This window comes from Monodon monoceros, unplaced genomic scaffold, assembly GCF_005190385.1.
Source record: "Monodon monoceros isolate NGI ecotype Baffin Bay Population unplaced genomic scaffold, NGI_Narwhal_1 Super_Scaffold_9, whole genome shotgun sequence".
NCBI lineage: Eukaryota > Metazoa > Chordata > Mammalia > Artiodactyla > Monodontidae > Monodon > Monodon monoceros.
In genome coordinates, this window is record NW_021703786.1 from 12,065,494 (window position 1) to 12,085,584 (window position 20,091).

At 38.7% G+C, this 20,091-nt stretch overlaps 1 protein-coding gene across 1 annotated transcript in view; it reads right to left on the reverse strand.

Annotated features, from left to right (window-relative positions):
- LOC114888669 (AP-1 complex subunit beta-1) overlaps positions 1–20,091 on the reverse strand; it is a 75,586-nt gene that overhangs the window by 49,031 nt on the left and 6,464 nt on the right. The window contains exons 4-5 of the mRNA XM_029210923.1: positions 14,001–14,260; positions 8,740–8,932 (exon numbers count right to left, since the gene is read on the reverse strand). Of these exons, the coding sequence (XP_029066756.1) occupies positions 8,740–8,932; positions 14,001–14,260 (453 nt within the window). The remainder of the gene's footprint in view (positions 1–8,739; positions 8,933–14,000; positions 14,261–20,091) is intronic.

The following is a 20,091-nucleotide window of genomic DNA, read 5'->3' on the forward strand; positions in this document are numbered from 1 at the left end:
TCTGATACTCCTTTGTTTATGTTCAGCTTATCAAATACAACTCGGCTGCAACCCACAATCAAGAACTCTTGATCTTACAGAGACAGAATCCAAAGGGTGTTAAAGACATGTAGCCAGAAATATAAAGGTTCACATAACTGTGCTATGTCCAGAGAGCAAAAGGAAAGGACAATTTCAATATGTTTTCTAACTAGCGGAACTATAGCTTACTCAGACTTTATTCAGCATCTTTCCTTTTGACTGAAAAGTTTCTAAGGGAGGTTATCATCTTCCTCTCTGAAAATATGACACAGGTGACAGCACAGTGTTGGGCAAGAGTAACTAACAGGGAGATGTCAGCAAGGATGGGGGCCAATTCCCCAGTGAGGGCCTCTCCTATCTACAGCGACAAGCAGGCTGATGCAGATATTAATCGAGGGGCGGGGGGAGGCGAGAAAGCTGAACAAAACACAGCAATGTCGTTGTCATGTTGGCCTGAACTAGCCACTAACCATTTCAGTTCAGTTGCTGATATCATCTGGAGTCAGACAAGATTCATGTTTGGTAATACTTACTAATCAGGTAGGGTACAAAATCAGTCAAACTGGACTAGTAAAATTTCAGTGATATCTATTATCCAGTAAGCTGGGAGAGGTGAATGAAAAGTGCCAGAGGCATAAGGCATGGCTTTAATCTCAATCTTAGGTGTCTAAATACTGTATACGTTTTAAGTGTCTTTTGGAGCTGTCCATTTCCCGTTAATCCCAGGACTGCCTTAATGAGGCCGGTATTTTCTCCATGAAGGAAATAATGTCAACTACAGACCAACTAAATCGGAAGATGAAGGAGAGGTGCCAATTTCAGGAAAAGAACACTTCAAATGCTGAAAACTGAGCAGAATTTTCCTACAGGTCCATAGCTGATACCCAAGTCTAAAATTTCTGCTAGTGGTAAAGCTTCCCCAGCCCCCAATCTAAATCACATTAAATGGCACTAAGAATAACATTAACATTTCGCTATTGCCACAGAGTGGGTGCTTTATCATGCCTGAAGTAGTGCTGAAATAGGTTCAGTTCATGTTGAACCAGGGAGATGTGTCGCTGCACTGTTCATTCAGTAATTGGATGGAAAGTAGTGATTTCATGGTGACTTATTTTATGGGCTAAAGGGATTTCAGCACGGTTGCATGAGCTCTGCTGCAGAACCAGGCTGAGTCAAAAGTTTGAGAGCTGAGTCTGCATACCAAAAGGAAATACCTTCATCCAATGGCAACATACTACAAAAGCAGAAGTACAGAGAAAGAACTCAAGACTGAGGTTCTGTAAGGGACAAAGTCTGCCTGACTCCAAGAAAAGGAAAAGTCTTGACATGGCCACCAAGCAGACCGAAAACAAAACAAGAACAACAACAACAAAAAACCCCACATGGGATTTCCCTGGTGGCGCAGTGGCTAAGAATCCGCCTGCCAATGCAGGGGACATGGGTTCAATCCCTGGTCCGGGAAGATCCCACATGCCACGGAGCAACTAAGCGCGTGTGCCACAACTACTGAGCCTGCGCTCTACAGCCCGTGAGCTACAACTACTGAGCCCAAGTGCCACAACTACTGAAGCCCGCACGCCTGAAGCCCGTGCTCCGCAACAAGAGAAGCCACCACAGTGAAAAGCCCGTGTAGCACAACGAAGAGTAGCCCCCACTCGCCACAACTAGAGAAAGTCCCTGTGCAGCAACAAAGACCCAATGCAGCCAAAAATAAATAAACAAGTAAAAATAAAATTAAATGCAAAAACCCAACCCCCCCACAAATGTTCACAATCACTGCTCTGGGTTAGCTAGCCCCTTTGAGGTCCATCTGACCAGTCTAAAATATACCTGTCTGCTTCTGAAACTGGAGCTGAGTATCTGAAGACATTCTCTTAATTAGAGGTGTAGATCTTAAGCTCACACATTTCTTTGCTCCTGTCTAGAATTATCACCTCCTTTATTTGACACTTTCCAGAACTGATTTAATTGAAGGGAGTCTAAGGAATGCTTCAGGTCATATAGCTCTGCTAGTTAGGAGTCAAAACAGAATGATGTAAAAATAGTACACAATGATTCCGATCACAAACAAAACTTATACCAAAATCCTACTGGTGTCAAAAACATCAGTCTGTGTTTTTCCTATTAGCTTTTAGATTTTAGAAGGCACACACTATCTTCTAGGTAAAAGTATGGTTTTAGGCTACAAATTTTAATTTAATCTTCAAAAAGCTACTTAGAAAAGCACCATAAAATATAACTAATCAAATTGGTGAAAAGAATCTGTAACCATGCAAAAGCTATTAGACAGACTCATGGTGAGAATAGACTTGATGTGGAATAGCGTAAATGAGTTGAGATCATACAAAATCATCAGAAGACCCCTTAACTTGAAGGAAAAAACGTCTTACATCAACGGAAAAATAGGGAGATAAAATAGATTACTTCCTGAGATGGGACAGGGAACAGAATGTGACAGAAAGTCCTTAGAATGGCCACTGTCGGTCTCTTAGGTCAGATATAACTCAATGTTCAATGCAGTAAAAATCCACAGGAGAAGCTCTGCATCCTGTCTCATTTTCCTTTGCAGTAATTACTACCTATGTACTTGTTTGTCATTCGTCTCCCCTCACTAGAATGTATGCTTGTAAGGACTCGCCACAACTATATTCCCAGTACATAGAATAGAGCCTGACAAGGAATAAGCACTCAAATATTTACTGAGTGAATGAATTTCCATATAAGCACCACTATGGTAGTATTATTTCTTGGGGAGACAATTTGGAAATGAATCATTTTATTGGTGAAAATTATCACAAAATGGACAGAAGGTTGACAAAATTGTTTTCCCAACTGACTTAGAGCACCATATCTGCATCAACACTGCCAACACATATGAATACAACCAATTAGGGGAAAAAATGACTCCATCCCCTCCGTTCCCACCCCAAGACCAAAGCTCTTTCTACAAAGGAAATGTATTGTCTGAGTGGTTTTGATTGCCAGTTTTCAGCACAAGAATGTCCTGTGCATCATTTATTTGCCTTGAAAGTACTTGCTTTATATCACAGTTCACCACCAAATAGATGGGAACACAGGATTTTGTGGCTCTATCTGAAAGCAATCTTATTCCTTTTGCTGCGAGATAGATGTATAAACGTATCCAATCCCTCGCCTCATTAATGAATAAACTTCTAAAGTCTTTCTCAAACTTTCAAGTGCCTCCTAATGATAAGCTAGCCCAAACTCACACACAGGGCATCTGGGAGGTATAGCATGGAGAGGCCTAGGGCAAACAAGCCTTGTGTTTTATCTTAAACATTCATGCAATTTTACATTCTAAGCTGTAATACAGTGTGTTTACATTCCTTACCATCAAGTAAGACTGACACTGCAAGATGATGAACCAGGTTTATCCTGCAGCTTCAAATGCACCCTGTACCCTGCTGTGTACTCCAGAGGCTGTGTACCCTAGTCTGAGAAGGACCAAAGTTAAGTGAGACTGAATTCTATTCTGGAAAATGACAATAACAAAAAAACTGGAGGAATCACAGGACAGTGGAAAAGTGCGTATAAACTTTAAAGTTTTGAAGAAGTCTGGGTTCAAAATCCTGACTCTTGAGTCTTACTTGCTATGCAACCTTCAGTTTTTTTGTAAAATGGGACCCAATGCCAATCACCTTGCAGACTTATTTTGAGGATTAGGAATTATAAAAGTTCTAGCACAGAGACTGGCACAGAAATAGGCACTCAGTATTTGGTAATTATTCCCAACACTGCCTGAGGCCAGCCTTCACTAAATCTATGCATTGATAAAAAGACAGTGGTTAACAAAATCCACTGAAGAATTTTTCAGGCAAAATTAGGCTACAATTTACAAAACTGTCTTCACAAGACTACCAACTCTAAAACTTAAGCTCTTAAATCACAGCAACTCTTTTCCAGAGGAAGAGATATGAAGATGCAAAACTAGTATGTACAATGGATTTCCCACGGGCTAAAAAAACCCTCAAAATCATTACTACAATAGTTCATGAGCTGAAATATCTGGAAGGTAAAAACCTGTAAGAAACAGGGTAGGAGGTTCTGAAAAACATACACTAGAGTCAGGAAAAGGCAGTTTCTCCTCTCTTCTACTCCATCCTAGTTGGGCACACTGAAGCACATATCTCTGGCAGGAAACCCTTCGTCAGCACACAGAAAGGGCACTCTGGATAATGCTTCCTTTCTATTCTTGATGCACAATAGCACCATTTTTCTAAATAGAATAATGCACAGCACCTTGGATAAACAGAAGGCCGTAATTTAGCAAAGGCCTGACAATCTGCTGACAGTCTGAAAGTAGTGGCAACAAATAACTGAGATTCAATTATTACTCTAGCGATCCTCAGCGATGTCAGACTCATTAGCAGATGGTGTATCTTTATAACATGTATGCAAGATTTACATACTGGGTGCCGGGTCACCTCTCACACTACACCAAACCAGAAGGATCTGCACCACCGTCAGAAATGTCACACTACCCAAGATGAGCAGTTTCTTAGATTTGGTAGCAGGGGCATAAAAAGACACCTATACTGCTTCTAAAACAAAGAAACAAAAACCCCAATAACATTTAAATAGTATACTATCTTGCTCTATACACAGATCAGAGTTTCATTACCTGAATGCATTCCACATCAAGGTGACAGTTAAGTTTACACTAACAGAAGGAGGAAACTATCTACATTTAGGCAAAAGAGAATACGCTAAAGGGCAAGCAAAAACTAAGGAGGAAAGTGAAGAGTATGTAGGAAATCCATTTTGATTTGAGTTTTGTGATGAAGCAACATTTTTAAAAATTTGAAGCTCTGCCTACATCAATGATTTTCAAAGGTACCTGTCTCCAAACACAAACAAAAAACCAAACAGCAACGAAAAACACCATCTAAGAGTCACCTGAGAATGGTGTGCACGTGTGTTTGTGTTTTTTACATCATAGCAATATACCTACTTCACTCTCTTTGGTTCAAGAATCACAGTTGTTATATATGAGTCACGATTATTGATGGAAGAAGGCTGGAGCCTTCAGGTAGCTTGTGACAAATAATAATAATGAATAAATAAATTGATAAGTATTTCCTGAATGACAGTTCTAGAAAAGTCACAATTCACTAAATCTCAAAATTTCACAAGTGCAATGATGAAAGAGGGCAAACAAGATCTAATGGGAGGGTCACCAGGATGTGAAAATGGAAGAGTAATATTATCCTCTAGTGAATATCAAGTTTTAAAACAGAGGAACAGAAAATGGGTAGACAATCCAAAATACAAGACAATTTTCAGTCTCCAATTATGAAACATGAGCAAGGGTGAGAAGAACCCTGGGAATGAGCAACTAAATCTAAATCGGTCAAATTCAACTCTTGGCCAATTTCTGGTAGGCTGGATCACCTAACAGCAAATCACAACAGGAAAATGTCCTGGGGTCAGGGGGTGAGGGTGTGGAGGGGTAGGAGGCAGAACAAAGGTAAAGTCAGAGAGGTCTGTTTTGTAGGAGGTGCCAGAGGCTCACCAAAATATAATTCTTCTGTGGAAATCACTGCCTTGGTTTAAAGATCAATTTTGTAACATCTCTACCTAACTTCACCTGGAGCTTCATTTGGCTCAATATTCTCAGTCTTGGCTGCAAAATTAAAATAACTTCGATTTTTAAAAAAAAATACCAATGTCTAAGGTCCTGTCTCCCAGAAATTCCATTTAATTGCTCCAGGGTTGGGTCCAAACGCTGACAATATATATTTTTAAATACCAGTTATGCAGCTAGAGTTGAGAGCCACAAAGCTTGAAATAAAAGGTTAGCAGCTGCCACGCTTCATTAGCAGCACACCACTGACCTCTATGGGTAAGGTTCTGTTAGAAACCAGTGATAAAAGCAGCAAAAACGCTGCTGAGAGCTGTTCTGAGATGAACACCCACGTAACCTGAGTGCTGCTTGCCAGACAATCACATAACTCTAATCCAGGCCATATTTTAAATGGGAACCTGGGTCAAATTCTACCACACCCAGCAACGTTCTTCTTCCTAGAGAGTGAAAGACAGACCTTTAACAAAATAATTTCAAGAGTTTCTTGCCCTCTCTCAATCTGAGGCAGAGTAGGAGCCCCCTTTCCAGGAGTGTGTTTACTACTGAAGCCAAGAGAAAAAGGCATCTGGGTTTACCAACAGCTATTCAAACACTAAAGTGAAGTGGTTCACAGTGATCACAGATACTCTATGTCTTTACTATGCAAAATGTGGTCTACAGACCTGGGTGTTTGTTAGAAATGCAAACTCCTAGGTCTCACCCCAGAGCAACAAGAATCTGTCTTGTTCAAGATCTCCAGTTGATTTATGTACACATTAGCTTGAGAAGCACTGCTGTAAGGCAACAATTCATTCAAGAAACAGCACTATCTGTATAGACTAAGTAAAAACTTTGAGAACTATTTTCGTCTTTAAATTAGATAATTTACGTAAGAACAATAAAAGCATTTTAAAACTGGCCTAGACTACTGCTGCCACAGAAACTCGTCTTTCACACAGCCAGATTTAGGCCTCTTCCTTGTGATGTTCTCTTAAAAGGAATCTTGGTTCTTTGAGTGATATATATTTAACTACATACAGATCCAAAGCAAAAAGAAGGGCTTTTACTCCTCATTTTGATTTCTGGGACATACTTATATCACAGAATAAGCTGAAGAAACCTGCATGTAAACACTTTCTGGGGCTATAACACCAATTATACCATTTTAAATCCCAAAGTCAGAATAAGCTAAAATTTAGAGTTACACAGAAACATTACTGGGCCTACCTAGCACAGGCTGTATAATATTTTGAAATCCAATTATAAAAACAATTTATTCTCCACCCCAAAGAGAATATCCTTTGCAAAAAAAGAAAATGAAAAAAGGCCCATGTGTGACTTGGGCTACTACAATCTGAGAAAGTTCTAATTGTTTTTCTATCTGATGTGAACTTGCCAGAATTCTGACACATGACTGAATTAGCTGTGTAAACTATAAGGAGAAAACTCACTAGTTTTAAGGGCCAGCAAGAGCTGATACAAAGCCAAATGGAAATAACATGTTTCTTTCCCTTCCATGCTAAAGTGGGTTAAGAAACAAGACGACAGAATCCTGGGCCAGTCAACATCAAAATATAGAGCCTCTTTCTCCCCTCCATCCTTCAAACTTAATTTCTTTGTCTTCTTAGGTTCATCAAGTCCACTATGTCGTAAACCACTAGGGAAATAAGCAGGGTTGGTAAGGCATAACCGTGGGGAGGATTTAACTTGTAGCTCATGTGTCAACAGAATAGGATGAGCTATTTCAGTGTTTATAAGGGATTTCTGAGAGTCTCCATGAATATTTCAATATTCATTTGTCAGTCTCCTGAGTCTATTAAGGAGGTTATATAGCAACGCAGGATATCACACGAGGAAGCTACTCAGTCAACTCTATTCATTAGAGATATGAAAATGAAAAGCAAATGCTTTTATTCCCAAGGAAGACAAAAGCAGTGCTCATTTGTGTCACCATTAGCTAGAGCCCAGAGCTTGGTCAGTGTATAGACTCTGGAAGCAGTGACTTCCATTAGTAAAACGCATCACCCACAAAGATATGACGGTAACCCTATCTCCTTAGGCCCTCTGTCAGCCAAAAGTAAATGTACCTGTACCAGCTGGCATAAATCCCAGACATAATACTGCTCGTAAAGTAGAAGAGAAAATGCCAGTGTATGAAGCAGAAAGTAAGGTCGTTTTGTTTATGTAATCTCTGAGAACATATATTTTTGTATCTATGGCATTGCCTTCCAATTTCTGATGCTGGGAAATAAATCAGTTTGTTGGGCATATTTATAGTCATCAGGTTGATGAACAACTTATTTTCAAGTGTTCAGCTAAAAAAGCCCCTCTAATTCCACCACAGTTAAGTATCTAATTTGCAGGGAGCTGTGTGATGAGACCTGTTATTTTTCTGGCCTTCTCTACACAGATGGAAGGTCATCCTTAATATTTCTCATTTATCTTTTACAGCAACAGTAACTAATTGGCTTCCACTGGTGGCACATATTCACAGATACTCTGGACATTGGAGCCTTTTAGTATTAGAATCCTGGAAGCTAATTAAATTGGAAGTATGACAGGGTGGAGTGGGGGGGTGTGGATGGAAAAGGGGAAAAAAGAACCAATCAAGAAGTACTTCTCAACTATAAGTAAGATACATTTAAAATAAAAACACAAATGGCTCCAATGAACCTTTTGGAATTAGACAAGGCATAAGCCAACAAAATACAAAAAAGGCAAAAGTTTGAAAGCCTCAAAATAGGATGATCACTATGAGGTCATCTGAACGATGTTCAGGTCAGAAGGGGAATTACAGGGGCTATCCAGAGTTAAGCAGCAGGAGCAATAATAAGCTCTGGAAAGGTGACTAGGTTGGTTAAACATCAAAAGTTCCATTCAGAGGCAGGACAACAAAATAATCATGTACACTTGTAGACATATCCCATACCAATGATGAACAGTATCAATTACATCTCTAGAAAAAATAATCCTGTCCTTTATCAAAGGACATTGCTCTGCTCGTCAAGGAAACGTCTAGTTCTAAAAAGCGGAATAATTTAAAGTTCTTCAGCATATCAAGAATTAAAAATAACCCCAGAAATTTAAAAATAAAAAGAATTTAAATATCCAAAAGAAAGAAGAAAGATGCTTACCAGACTATCTAGTCCTCCTCCCAAGAGATCCACTGCTCCCATCTGCATGGAGGATACCTGTGGCACATTGACTGGGGGACCAAGGTCAAGGTTTAAAAGATCCCCCAGAAGGTCACCTTGAGAGGGGATAACCTGAGGCTGTTCCAGGTTGGTGGCAGTGGTGGTGCCAACAGGACTGTCACCCGCATCAGTGCTGCAAGTCACACACAGAAAGAGGGGAAAAGAGAAAAGTCAGTTTCACCTGGGACATAGTAACAAGGCAATGGGTGAAGGTCAGATATACAAAAACGGGAGGGGGAAAAAACTCTTATACTATATAACTTCATCAGTCAATCAATTTTAACTGAGCACCTACTCTATAAGGGAGCACTGTAATGAGAACTCTGGGGAAATACATCTTTCTAAAAAAAAAAAAAAAAAAAGGAAATATATTTCCTGTCCTCAAATAACTTATACTCAAACAAACAAAAAACCAGCATTCACAGAACAAGTGAAAAGCACACTCACCGTGTAAAAGCAGAAATGAGTATTGTGTGTCTGCACACTGACAGGATACAGATGAGAAGCAAAACAGAACCAGGTGGGGCTGATCCCAAAAGATTCTGAGAATGGTTTTATGGCTAGATTTTCAAAAACAGCATAGTTATGAGGAACTACCAGGGAGAGACCTTCAGAAAAAGAAAGGATAGCTTGTGCAAAGGCACAGAAATGAACAATTTGACTTTAGGGGTGGTGAAAAAATTATACTGGCAGGAGCAGACACTGTAATTGGTAAAATTTGGGGGAAGTGAAGATGAGGGAAATACAACTCTGAAAACAGGTCTGGAGAGTCAATTTTTTATGATAGGCAATGCACAATCACTTTTATTTGTTGAACAAAGAACTAAAATGAACATTTAGAGGAACATTACCCAAGCAGCTGTGTATATAATGGACTGAAGCTGGGAGAATGGACATGAAGATGAGCTAAGAGTGACCTAAACCGTTACTGCCACAACACTGTAAAAATAAAAACGAAGGGGTGAGTTCCAAGAGATGTTAAATGGACTAGGCAGGGGGAAATGATCTTAATAGATGGTGCTGGGTCAACTGAATAGCTGCGTGGGACAAAAATGAGCCTTGACTCCTACACCTCACAACATAAACAAAAATTAGAGATAAATCAGACATAAACGTGAAGGGGAAAACCAAGAGGATTTCTATGACCTTGGAGAAGACAAAAGTTTCTACAAAAAGCTCTAACCAGGGCTTCCCTGGTGGTGCAGTGGTTGAGAGTCCGCCTGCCGAGGCAGGGGACACGGGTTCGTGCCCCGGTCTGGGAAGATCCCACATGCTCTGGAGAGGCTGGGCCCGTGAGCCATGGCCGCTGAGCCTGTGCTCCGCAACGGGAGAGGCCACAACAGTGAGAGGCCCATGTACCGCCAAAAAAAAAAAAAAAAAGTAAAACCAATCTTAGATAAACTTTAAAGTAGAATAGAGAATGACAACTGAAAAAATCTGAAAGTATTTCAGTTTTATTGAATGTTAAGGAATTACCCCTAATTTTGGCTTGATAATATATTGTGATTTTTTTTTAAGTCCTTATCTTTGAGAGATACCAAGTTAAGTACTCATTGGTGAAGTGATATGAGGTCTGGAATTTAATTTAAAATACTCCAGCTCCCTCAAAAAAAAAAATGCGTGGGGGTGATAAATGAAACAAGATTGGCAAAATACTGATGACTGTTGAAACTGAGTGATGAGTACACGTGTTTGTTATACCATTCTATCTTGTATGTTTCCTAAGATTTATATAATTTTTTAAAAACTAAACAACCACTATAAAAATTCCATTAATAAACAAATGCTTTCTTAAAAAATGAAAACCCTACGTAGGTTCTGACAACACTTGAACAAAGAAGAATGAAGAATCAAACTCAGAAAAAACAAAAACGAAGAAGTGAAAGACTAGTGTTGCTCCTTGTAAGAGGAATATAGAGGGATGATGGGGAAAATAATATGCTGCTTTCAGTTCTGTTAAGTTGCAAGTGAGAAAAACAAGTAGGGAAGACCAACAGACAGCTAAGGAAAAGGGAATGGCAGTCAGAGTTACAGAAGTAAACTTGGGAAGAAATTCACACACATGCCTCAGGTGAAATCAGCAGAGTAACGCAGGGGTGCTGTGCTAAGAGCAGGGCATCTTTAACAGAATATATCAGTGGTAACTGTGCTTAGAAGATAAACCGCCTAAGGGAATACATAGAGAAGGTTCAGAATGAGCCTTGTGATACAACCAGAGAAGAGAAGGAACACAAAACTGCAAAGATTAAAAAACAATCTAAAAAAAAGAGGGCTTAGGAGGAAAAAGTGTCAAGGAAGCCAAAAGGAGACCTATCTAGATTGGGGAGAGGGTGGGTACAAATAAAGCCAAAAATTAATAAGGAAGTCAAAAGGGGAAACAATTTCATATACACCTAGCAAGAAATATATGAAATCTCCATAAGGGGTATCCTCTGCCCGTGAAATTCTATCATCTCTCAACATGTACCGTTTGGGAAATGTGACAAAACACATGGATTTATCAGCACCTTTAAATAGAAGGCAGAATAGGCACATATTTTCCTCCACTCTAATAGACAGTTAAGAGTATTATGAGACGACAAAAGTGAGTTAGATGAAAAGAAATAAATGATCTTATAGTTTCTACAAATTAAGAACATGATAAATCGTTATTATGTATTTTTTCTAAACTGAAGACACAAGAAAACTAACATGAAAATCTTTCCCCATTGTGAAGGCATGGGAAATAACTGCATAAAACTGTCATCCAAGCAGTATTTTTAAAAGGTGAGATATTTCCAAGTTAGACAACTATTTACCATCTCATGCCCACAGAGCAGCTGACAAATATAGTAAGCAATACTCAACTAAAAAGCACTTTTCCCTTTCCCAAGTGATTTTAAAAGACCTCACGAAGTAAAGCATTTTTAAGCCTCTAAGGTTTTATGGTGCAAACGTATTTCATGTCAGAGGCATATCACTTATTACCCTTAGGACGCAGAAGCTAGGTGATGTCAGTACTCTTACAGACATGCCATTTGCAGCAACATACCCATATTTATTTCAAAGGGGATTTTTCTGCACTTGTGTTTCTTTTTTAAAAACAGGGCTTCCCTGGTGGCGCAGTGGTTGAGAGTCCGCCTGCCGATGCAGGGGACGCGGGTTCGTGCCCTGGTCCGGGAAGATCCCACGTGCCGCGGAGCGGCTGGACCCGTGAGCCATGGCCGCTGAGCCTGCGCGTCCGGAGCCTGTGCTCCGCAACGGGAGAGGCCACAGCAGTGAGAGGCCCACGTAGCGCAAAAAAACAAAACACAAAACAAGCACAAATGGACAAAAAAGTCATCCAAAAAGAAACCACATAAGGAATTGTGAAGGTAACAAATTGAAGGCTATTAATCTGATAAAGACCTTATGTAAAAGACTGTGCTTCTTTTTACATATTGGTTCTCTCTTTGTGTTCTAGGAAGAGGTGTTTTTGTTTGTTGATTTGTTTCACTTTCCCCATCCCATTTGAGGGTCAAAGTTATCAGGAGAAAGGTAATTTAAATGGCAAACAACAGAAAGTCCATATCTATTTATCAAAACTTGAAGCACAGACTGGGAGATGTACTTAGAAGTTAAACGGTCATATCTAGCGAATGTTAAATATGCTTGCCCACGAGGTCAAACACCCTGTAACGAGGCCTGATCCTCATGAAACCACAAGTTTCCTTTGGGTGAAAATCACAGCACTGCCCTAAAACCAAAGATTCAACTCAAGGGCTAATGAAAGATTAATAATCATTTTCTTGGGTACTGCCCTTTTCTTTTTGTTTATCTGTGCCCATAGTCTGTTAAAACAGAGCTACAGTATTGTAAATGTTGACTACACTAATTTGTAAAGCAATAAATCCTACACTCTGGCTATTCATGAACCACTGACTATATTAGACAATACGAGACACTCAGAAACGGTTCAAGTGCAGATACTCTAACCACTCAGAGATCAAATTCTACTTAGATTTGAGGTTTATTATAATTAATGAAGGGAGATTCTGAAAAGATTCCAAGATACCCATTATAAGAGTTTATTAGAGTACTGCCGCTCCCAAATTAAAATTTTAGAGTTATCTACAAAGCAAGAGTTCCATGTTACCTGACAGTCTGTTCATAATAGCATTTCCTTACTGATATGGAACAATTTATTTTGGTAAAAAAAGGTACAGGCAACTGAACAACTATGTCTACACAGAATCTAGGCTGCTCTTATAAAACAATCCTGCAAACATTATTTCACTAACAGCTAGCTTTACAGCATAAGAGAAGCAGTGTCTGCTAACTTCATCCATAAGCTTGAACCAAAGTTACAGTAAAGGATAAAAATAGCTAAATGTATACATGGGCGGACCTCATTTTATTGCACTTTGCAGATACTGCAGTCTCTACAAATTCAAAGTTTGTGGCAACCCTGCATTGTCAGATGATGATAAGCATTTTTTAGCAATACAGTATTTTTTTTTTTTTTTTTTTTGCTGTACGCGGGCCTCTCACTGTTGTGGCCTCTCCCGTTGCAGAGCACAGGCTCTGGACGCGCAGGCCCTGCAGCCATGGCTCACGGGCCCAGCCGCTCCGCGGCATGTGGGATCCTCCCAGACCAGGGCACGAACCCGTGTCCCCTGCATTGGCAAGCGGACTCTCAACCACTGCACCACCAGGGAAGCCCCAGCAATACAGTATTTTTAAATTAAAGTATGTAGACTATTTTTTTAGACATAATACTATTGCACATTTAATAGAGTACAGTATAGTATAGACATAACTTTTATATGCACTGAAAAAATAACAACAAAAAAATTCATGACACTTCATCGCAGTGGTCTGGAACTGAAGTGCACTATCTTTGTGGTATGTCTGTACAGGCTTTTTACCAAGTTTTCAACTCTGGGAAAATTTCTAGCCTCATCTTTCTGCAGACTTAAGCAACTTTCAAACTTTATCCATTTAGAAAATCTTCACCACAATTTTCTAAAGGCACAACCTTACCTACCCTGAGATTAGAACACAGAGGGGCCTTTTAACCCATTGTTTGTGTGTGGTCACTAGTATTCAGATGAAGCCTCCAGGGCAGTAGAGTAGGTTTGCCAAATGCATAGCAAATTTTTCTAGGCTATAAAAGCTTGAGGAAGACCAACTTTGTCTAAACAGAGAATCACTTCTCACTCAAACCTAGTTTACCTGCTTACCTCCCATGATGTACTGGCAAGTGTTTGCGATGGATTCCATGACTTCCTTCCACAAAAGCATTGGGTGGCTTATGGTACACTGAGGCCAAAGAACCAATGTGGCAGATGAGCTCATCCAACAGAGTTGGCTCAATAAGATCTGTCTCCTCAGAGATCAGTGGCTTCTCGGACAAGACTACTTCTTTGGCTGTGACAGGATCAGTTGAGAGAAGGCGCCAATAAATATAGCCCCGGTCTCGAAGGTCAGGATTATCAGAATCCTAATGAAAAGACAATGGCAAGAAGGTTTAAATGTAACCTTTCTCCATACAGAAAGCCAAACTGCTGGATTTATTATCAAGGCAATGCTGAAGTGATTTACACAGAGCTGGCCGTTAAGAAGATATTTAGACTCAATATATTGTTAATAGAGTCATAATTCTGTAATCTCTAATGTTTCCAAGAATTTAAATATAAATTGAAGTGGGTTAGTTCTAAGACTCAAATTCAAAATGAAGTTGGGAAAAGGAAAATAAAGTTTAAGCCAGTAAAAATCAACTGCTTACGATGGCCTCAGGACATAAAAATAATGTTTTTAACTGCTTTAATATTAGCAGGATTATTCATGAAACACATCTTACATATATTTCACCCATACCTTCTTTCTTCATTCAAATATTTATTAAGTATCTCCTATGGAGACACTGGCTAGGCCCTGGAAATAGAGACAACACAGTGCCTGACTTCAATGAGCTCAAAGAATATTATTACAATATAGTATGAGAGGTACTATTACCTAAATAATAAAAAAAAAACTGTTAAAGAGAGCACATAACTAAGTGCTTCTAAAAGGGGTGACACTTGAATTTAGTGGTCTCATTTTTTTTTTGTGGCTGTTTAAAAAAAATTTTATACATGGTCATGGCTAAGAAAAATTTATTATCAATGACACATCACAATTTAGAAATGTATAATATAAAAATAAGTCTCCCCCATCATCCAACCCTACCCCACCTTAACTCCCCGTCCCCAAAATAGCCATATTAACAGTGCACTATATATCTTACCAAAGAGCTCCCACACATACATATATTTATTTTATACAAAACCAGTTTCGTAGTATATATACTGCTCCTTAAGCTGCTTTCCATATTGGCACATACAGCTGCCATTTTCCACTGTATATGCAGCACTGCATCATTATTTACTAGTGTCCTATTGATGAACATTTAGGCTGTTGCCTCTTTCTCCCTCCTTCCTACTATTTATTTTTGCAATCATTACAAAGTGGCAATAAATATCCTGGTATCCACCTCTCAGAATGTCTATATAGTGGCATTCATTTACGCATGAATTGTTCCAGTGGTATCATGTTATTAAAGGCAACAATCAGTCCCATTTCAATTTCTGTATTTAAAACACATACAAAATTATTTTCTTTAAACTAGGCCAGGGTTTTTCCCATGAGTTTCTACATAAGCAGATGAACTGGTTTATAATTTAGCCATTTAAGGCACGTATCATTCAACTCAATATCGGAAGTGACCCTGATGGTTTTATATATATTTTCTTAATCATGTATTATTTAATTTGCACTCAAGATGGAGTGCTGGTTAAAAACAAAAAAGTATAAAGAACACTGAGATACAAGTTAATACAGTATAAAAATGGTAAATTTTACCTCAAGATAATCTTTATCACATTCATAGGTTGCATTATTCTAATAGAAATGCACATATACATGTATTATTCATATCAAAATGCTTGTAGTATTTGAAATGCCAGGGTTAAAAAAAGGGAACAGTGATACTATCCAATCTAAATGAGTTTGTTTTGTTGCTTGTTGGGAGGGGGGCTAATTTGCTCCTGAGGAAGTGTTTATAAATAGCAGCCTGAAATCTCCTCACTTAGATTTTCATTTGGAAACAAAGCGTGAATATTATGAAACATAAACAAGTTGAGTTTTTAAAAGAGCAGAATACAAGTTTCTCCAAGTATCACATTAGGAAAGCAATCCCCTGCCCAGCTTTTATTGCTATTTAAATTAAAAGTTAAATTTTAATCTGTATATTCAGTCCCCAAAGCATGTGATTTAAAATTTGTAGACTATGCTTTTTATTACACAATGAACACTACACATCACTTAACTAGGAAAACTTAATTTGCCTTTATATAGTAGTAAAGTTGTTAAACATATTAAAATAAACTACATAATACAGCTTAATAATATACTTATCAAAATAATTTTTTTTTTACTTCAAACTATTTCTCTCATATAGCTGGTACATATTTAACCAAATGGCCAAAAAAAAAAAAGATTCCTGTGGGGATTCACAAAATATATACTTCCGTGAAAATAGCTTGAGTCCCCCCACAAACTCAAAACACTGCAACAGGACAAACTTCTGGAGACAGAATCACTGGATCAAAGGGTATACGTACTGTAAATCTTAACACTGACTTAAAAATTTAGTCCTATGAGAAATGAGAAAATGAGTGCAAATTTTCCAGGACTAGAAGTGAAGAGTGGGCAAGGATCTCCACTGTCCAAACTCAGTTATCCTGAGGGGTGATCTGTTAGGACTACTATCAGCTGGCCTTCACTGCCTCACTAATTCACATGGAGACCACGATAAATCAGGCCCAGTCAAAGCTAATGACAAGAAAATAGAAACTTTTTATGATTTTAAGGTGCCATTATGTGTTTGGTGACTCAGAAAATTTGGTTTCGGATCTACTGTACTGCTAGTCTGATAGGCCTCCGTAAGGATCTTGAGAAAATAGTGTATTTCCCAAAATTTGAGAGCTTCCAAAACAATTCTTACCAGGCAAGCTCTGAAACAGTAATTCTTAAACTATAATGTGCATCAACATTTTAACACACCAGGAAAGCCACTGAAAGTGCAGATTCCAGACTTTCTGATTCATTATGTCAGAAGTGCGGCCCAGCAACTTTTATTTTTAACAAGCAGCACAGGTGATTTTGATGATGACGGTCTCTAGTTCACAGATGGAAAAACTAAGGTGAAGACTTCTTTTCCATGTACTAAAAATAGTAATTACTAAAGTTTGGACACTTCTATGAGTATTCTTTACTAATTCCTCTAAAACTATCAAAGCGAAAAGACAAATCTTTGAAATAAAGCCATGGATCCAAGGGTTGGTTTTCTTTTCCCCTAATAATAAATATATATATATATATATATATATATATATATATAGTTTTTTTTTTCCTAACCTGTTGACCTCTGTCATTTAACTGGGGTGTTTAGACACGTTTAATGTACTTATTGATATGGTTAGGTTTGGAACTGTTGTCATTTCTTTTTTATTTGTCTTATCTGTTCTCTGCTCCCCTTTTATTCTTTTTTCTTTATTGTTGTTGTTTTTATAAATTTATTTATTTTTTGGTGCATTGGGTGTTCGTTGTTGGGTCTTCATTGCTGCGCGTGGGCTTTCTCTAGTTGCCGCGAGCAGGGGCTACTCTTCGTTGCGGTGCGTGGGCATCTCATTGCGGTGGCTTCTCCCATTGCAGAGCTTGGGCTCTAGGCGCATGGGCTTCAGTAGTTGTGGCCCACGGGCTCCAGAGCACAGGCTCAGCAGTTGTGGCGCATGGGCTTCGTTGCTCCGTGGCATGTGGGATCCTCGCTCGAACCCGTGTGCCCTGCATTGGCAGGCGGACTCTCAACCACTGCACCACCAGGGAAGTCCCATAACATTTCTAATCATACCACCATTTTATTTAAAATTAGAAGCACAAAGATTTCACATATACTTCACTGAATTCTCAGCATAGATAAACAATAGGATTAAGTCTACTATAAAGACAGAACAGTAGTATGACAGAGAAATTTGCCCAGTCACGTCCTGAACCAGGGGATGTAGCAGAAACAGAACCCCACTACCCAATTCAAATTAACGTAACTCAGCATATCATGCTGCCCTCAACTTAAAAAATTATGGCTGGTAACATAAATATTAAATTAGGTTCTTATTTCACGAACTTGAGAAAAAAATTCCAGAGGAAAATTCCAGTGGAAAAGACTTATATAAATGTGCTTATTCTATTATGCTAGTGCCTCAGATTTCATTAACTGGACAGAAAAGGCAAGTCTAGAGAAACTGTTTATTATTTATAGCCAAATATGAAATAATCATCCACAATAATCTTAAAACCTCTAAGTTCACTTATTTATACTGGCTTATGCACAACAGTGCTTCAGGCAGGGAAGACAGGAAATGAGTATTCTCAAAAGTCATTCTTAACTTTCAGACTTGAGAAGCAGCATTAACAGAGTAGAAAAGGGCAAAGACTCTAGAGCCAGGCTACTTGGGTTTGAGTCCTAGTTCCATCCCATATTAACTGGGCCGGCCTCTCTATGTCTCAGTTTCCTCACCTATAAAATGGGAAGAGTAACAGTATTAACCCTTACTGAAAGCCTGGCACGTAGTAAGCACTATACAGATGACTGTTGTTACTAAGATTCTCTACTAGTCCTTGTATAGAAAATCTAGAATTAGGAACGTCTGATGGTTTATTTATACCCTGCCCTGTTCTAGAAATGGATTTAGCAAATCTTATAAAATACATCTAAGGCTAGAGAACATAAATTAGAAGCAAAGGCAGAAAAATGCAAGCCACGATGACCCACACATTTTCTACGGGAGATCCTTAAATCTGATTCTAAGGTTTCAAACATCTGATATGAAAAACAAGTCTAGTCAGATAAGCCATTCAGAGGGGCAGTTAATTACACACTAATGCATAAGAGAATCCAAAACTGGTTAGGAATTTTTTTCTGGGGTTTCATAGAGAAAAAAATGTATAATGGAATATATACTTTGATAACAGACCTAAAGAGGATAGTTTCTCATGACAACCCTTACTACAGGATGATGATATTAGTGTAATTCAGTAAAAACTATTCTAATAAGGGTCAAATACAATGCAGTCTAGATCCCCAGCTCTCTACTAATCTGGCTTGATTCAGTGGTAAATTTCAACATCTATAAGAACATAGGGAATCCTCCCTAAACACTTTATCTCAGGCAAATACTGTAATAAGAGTGAGTTTGAACTCTGACAAGAACCTAAAACACAGCTCTCCTATGCTGCCTGTTAAATACAGATACAGAGGCCTTAAGAGACAATGGAGATGAAGGCAGGGTTCAGAACTTGTGAATACAATAGATATCTACCAAAGACACTCACTTGATTATGAGGCTAGCCTTATCTATTCAGAAGTGAGTAGACAGTATTTCCCTGGTCGCACAGTGGTTAAGAATCTGCCTGCCAATGCAGGGGACACAGGTTCGAGCCCTGGTCTGGGAAAATCCCACATGCTACGGAGCAACTAAGCCCGTGTGCCACAACTACTGAAGCCCACGTGCCACAACTACTGGAGCCCGTGCTCCGCAACAAGAGAAGCCACTGCAATGAGAAGCCTGCGCACCACAACAAAGAGTAGCCCCTACTCGCTGCAACTAGAAAAAGCCCGTATGCAGCCAAAAGTAAATAAATAAATAATTAAATTTAAAAAGGGAGTAGAGAAGGAGCAAAGCCAAAATTCTTTTTAGAAAATTGTTCTAACTCCATCTTAACAGAGATACAAATGGGTAATAAAGGGTCTAGACTAGGAAATCTACAATGCTCAATATAGATAATATTAATTGCTTTGCTTCAGGCAAAAGGAAGTTTTAGAAAAAACACTTCAAAGAGCTCTAAAAATAAATTTTAAAAGATGTAAAATTAATAATAGGAAAGGTGTATCTATTTTCCAAGATGGATGAATGTCAAGTGGCCTCTCAGCAGTTAAAATGATTTTGACTATTCCACACATACATAAACACAGAATCTTCAATTTGGCTGAGGCATGAATCTGTCACACAATGTAAGCCGAGACAGTCTCTTACCTGCTGAGTGATTCTAGGTCACCACCCAGCACCCCCATCTCTACATTTTCTCTTTCCTTATTTTCTACTTCTTGTGGTAACTTTCATGGAGAGCCAAATATTGCTGATGCTTTGAAATGTGGCCGTCAGGGGAGAGTTAAAACTTGGGATACTTTAATAAACAGAAATCCCATGATTCTTGAAGAAAATGAGATTTCTG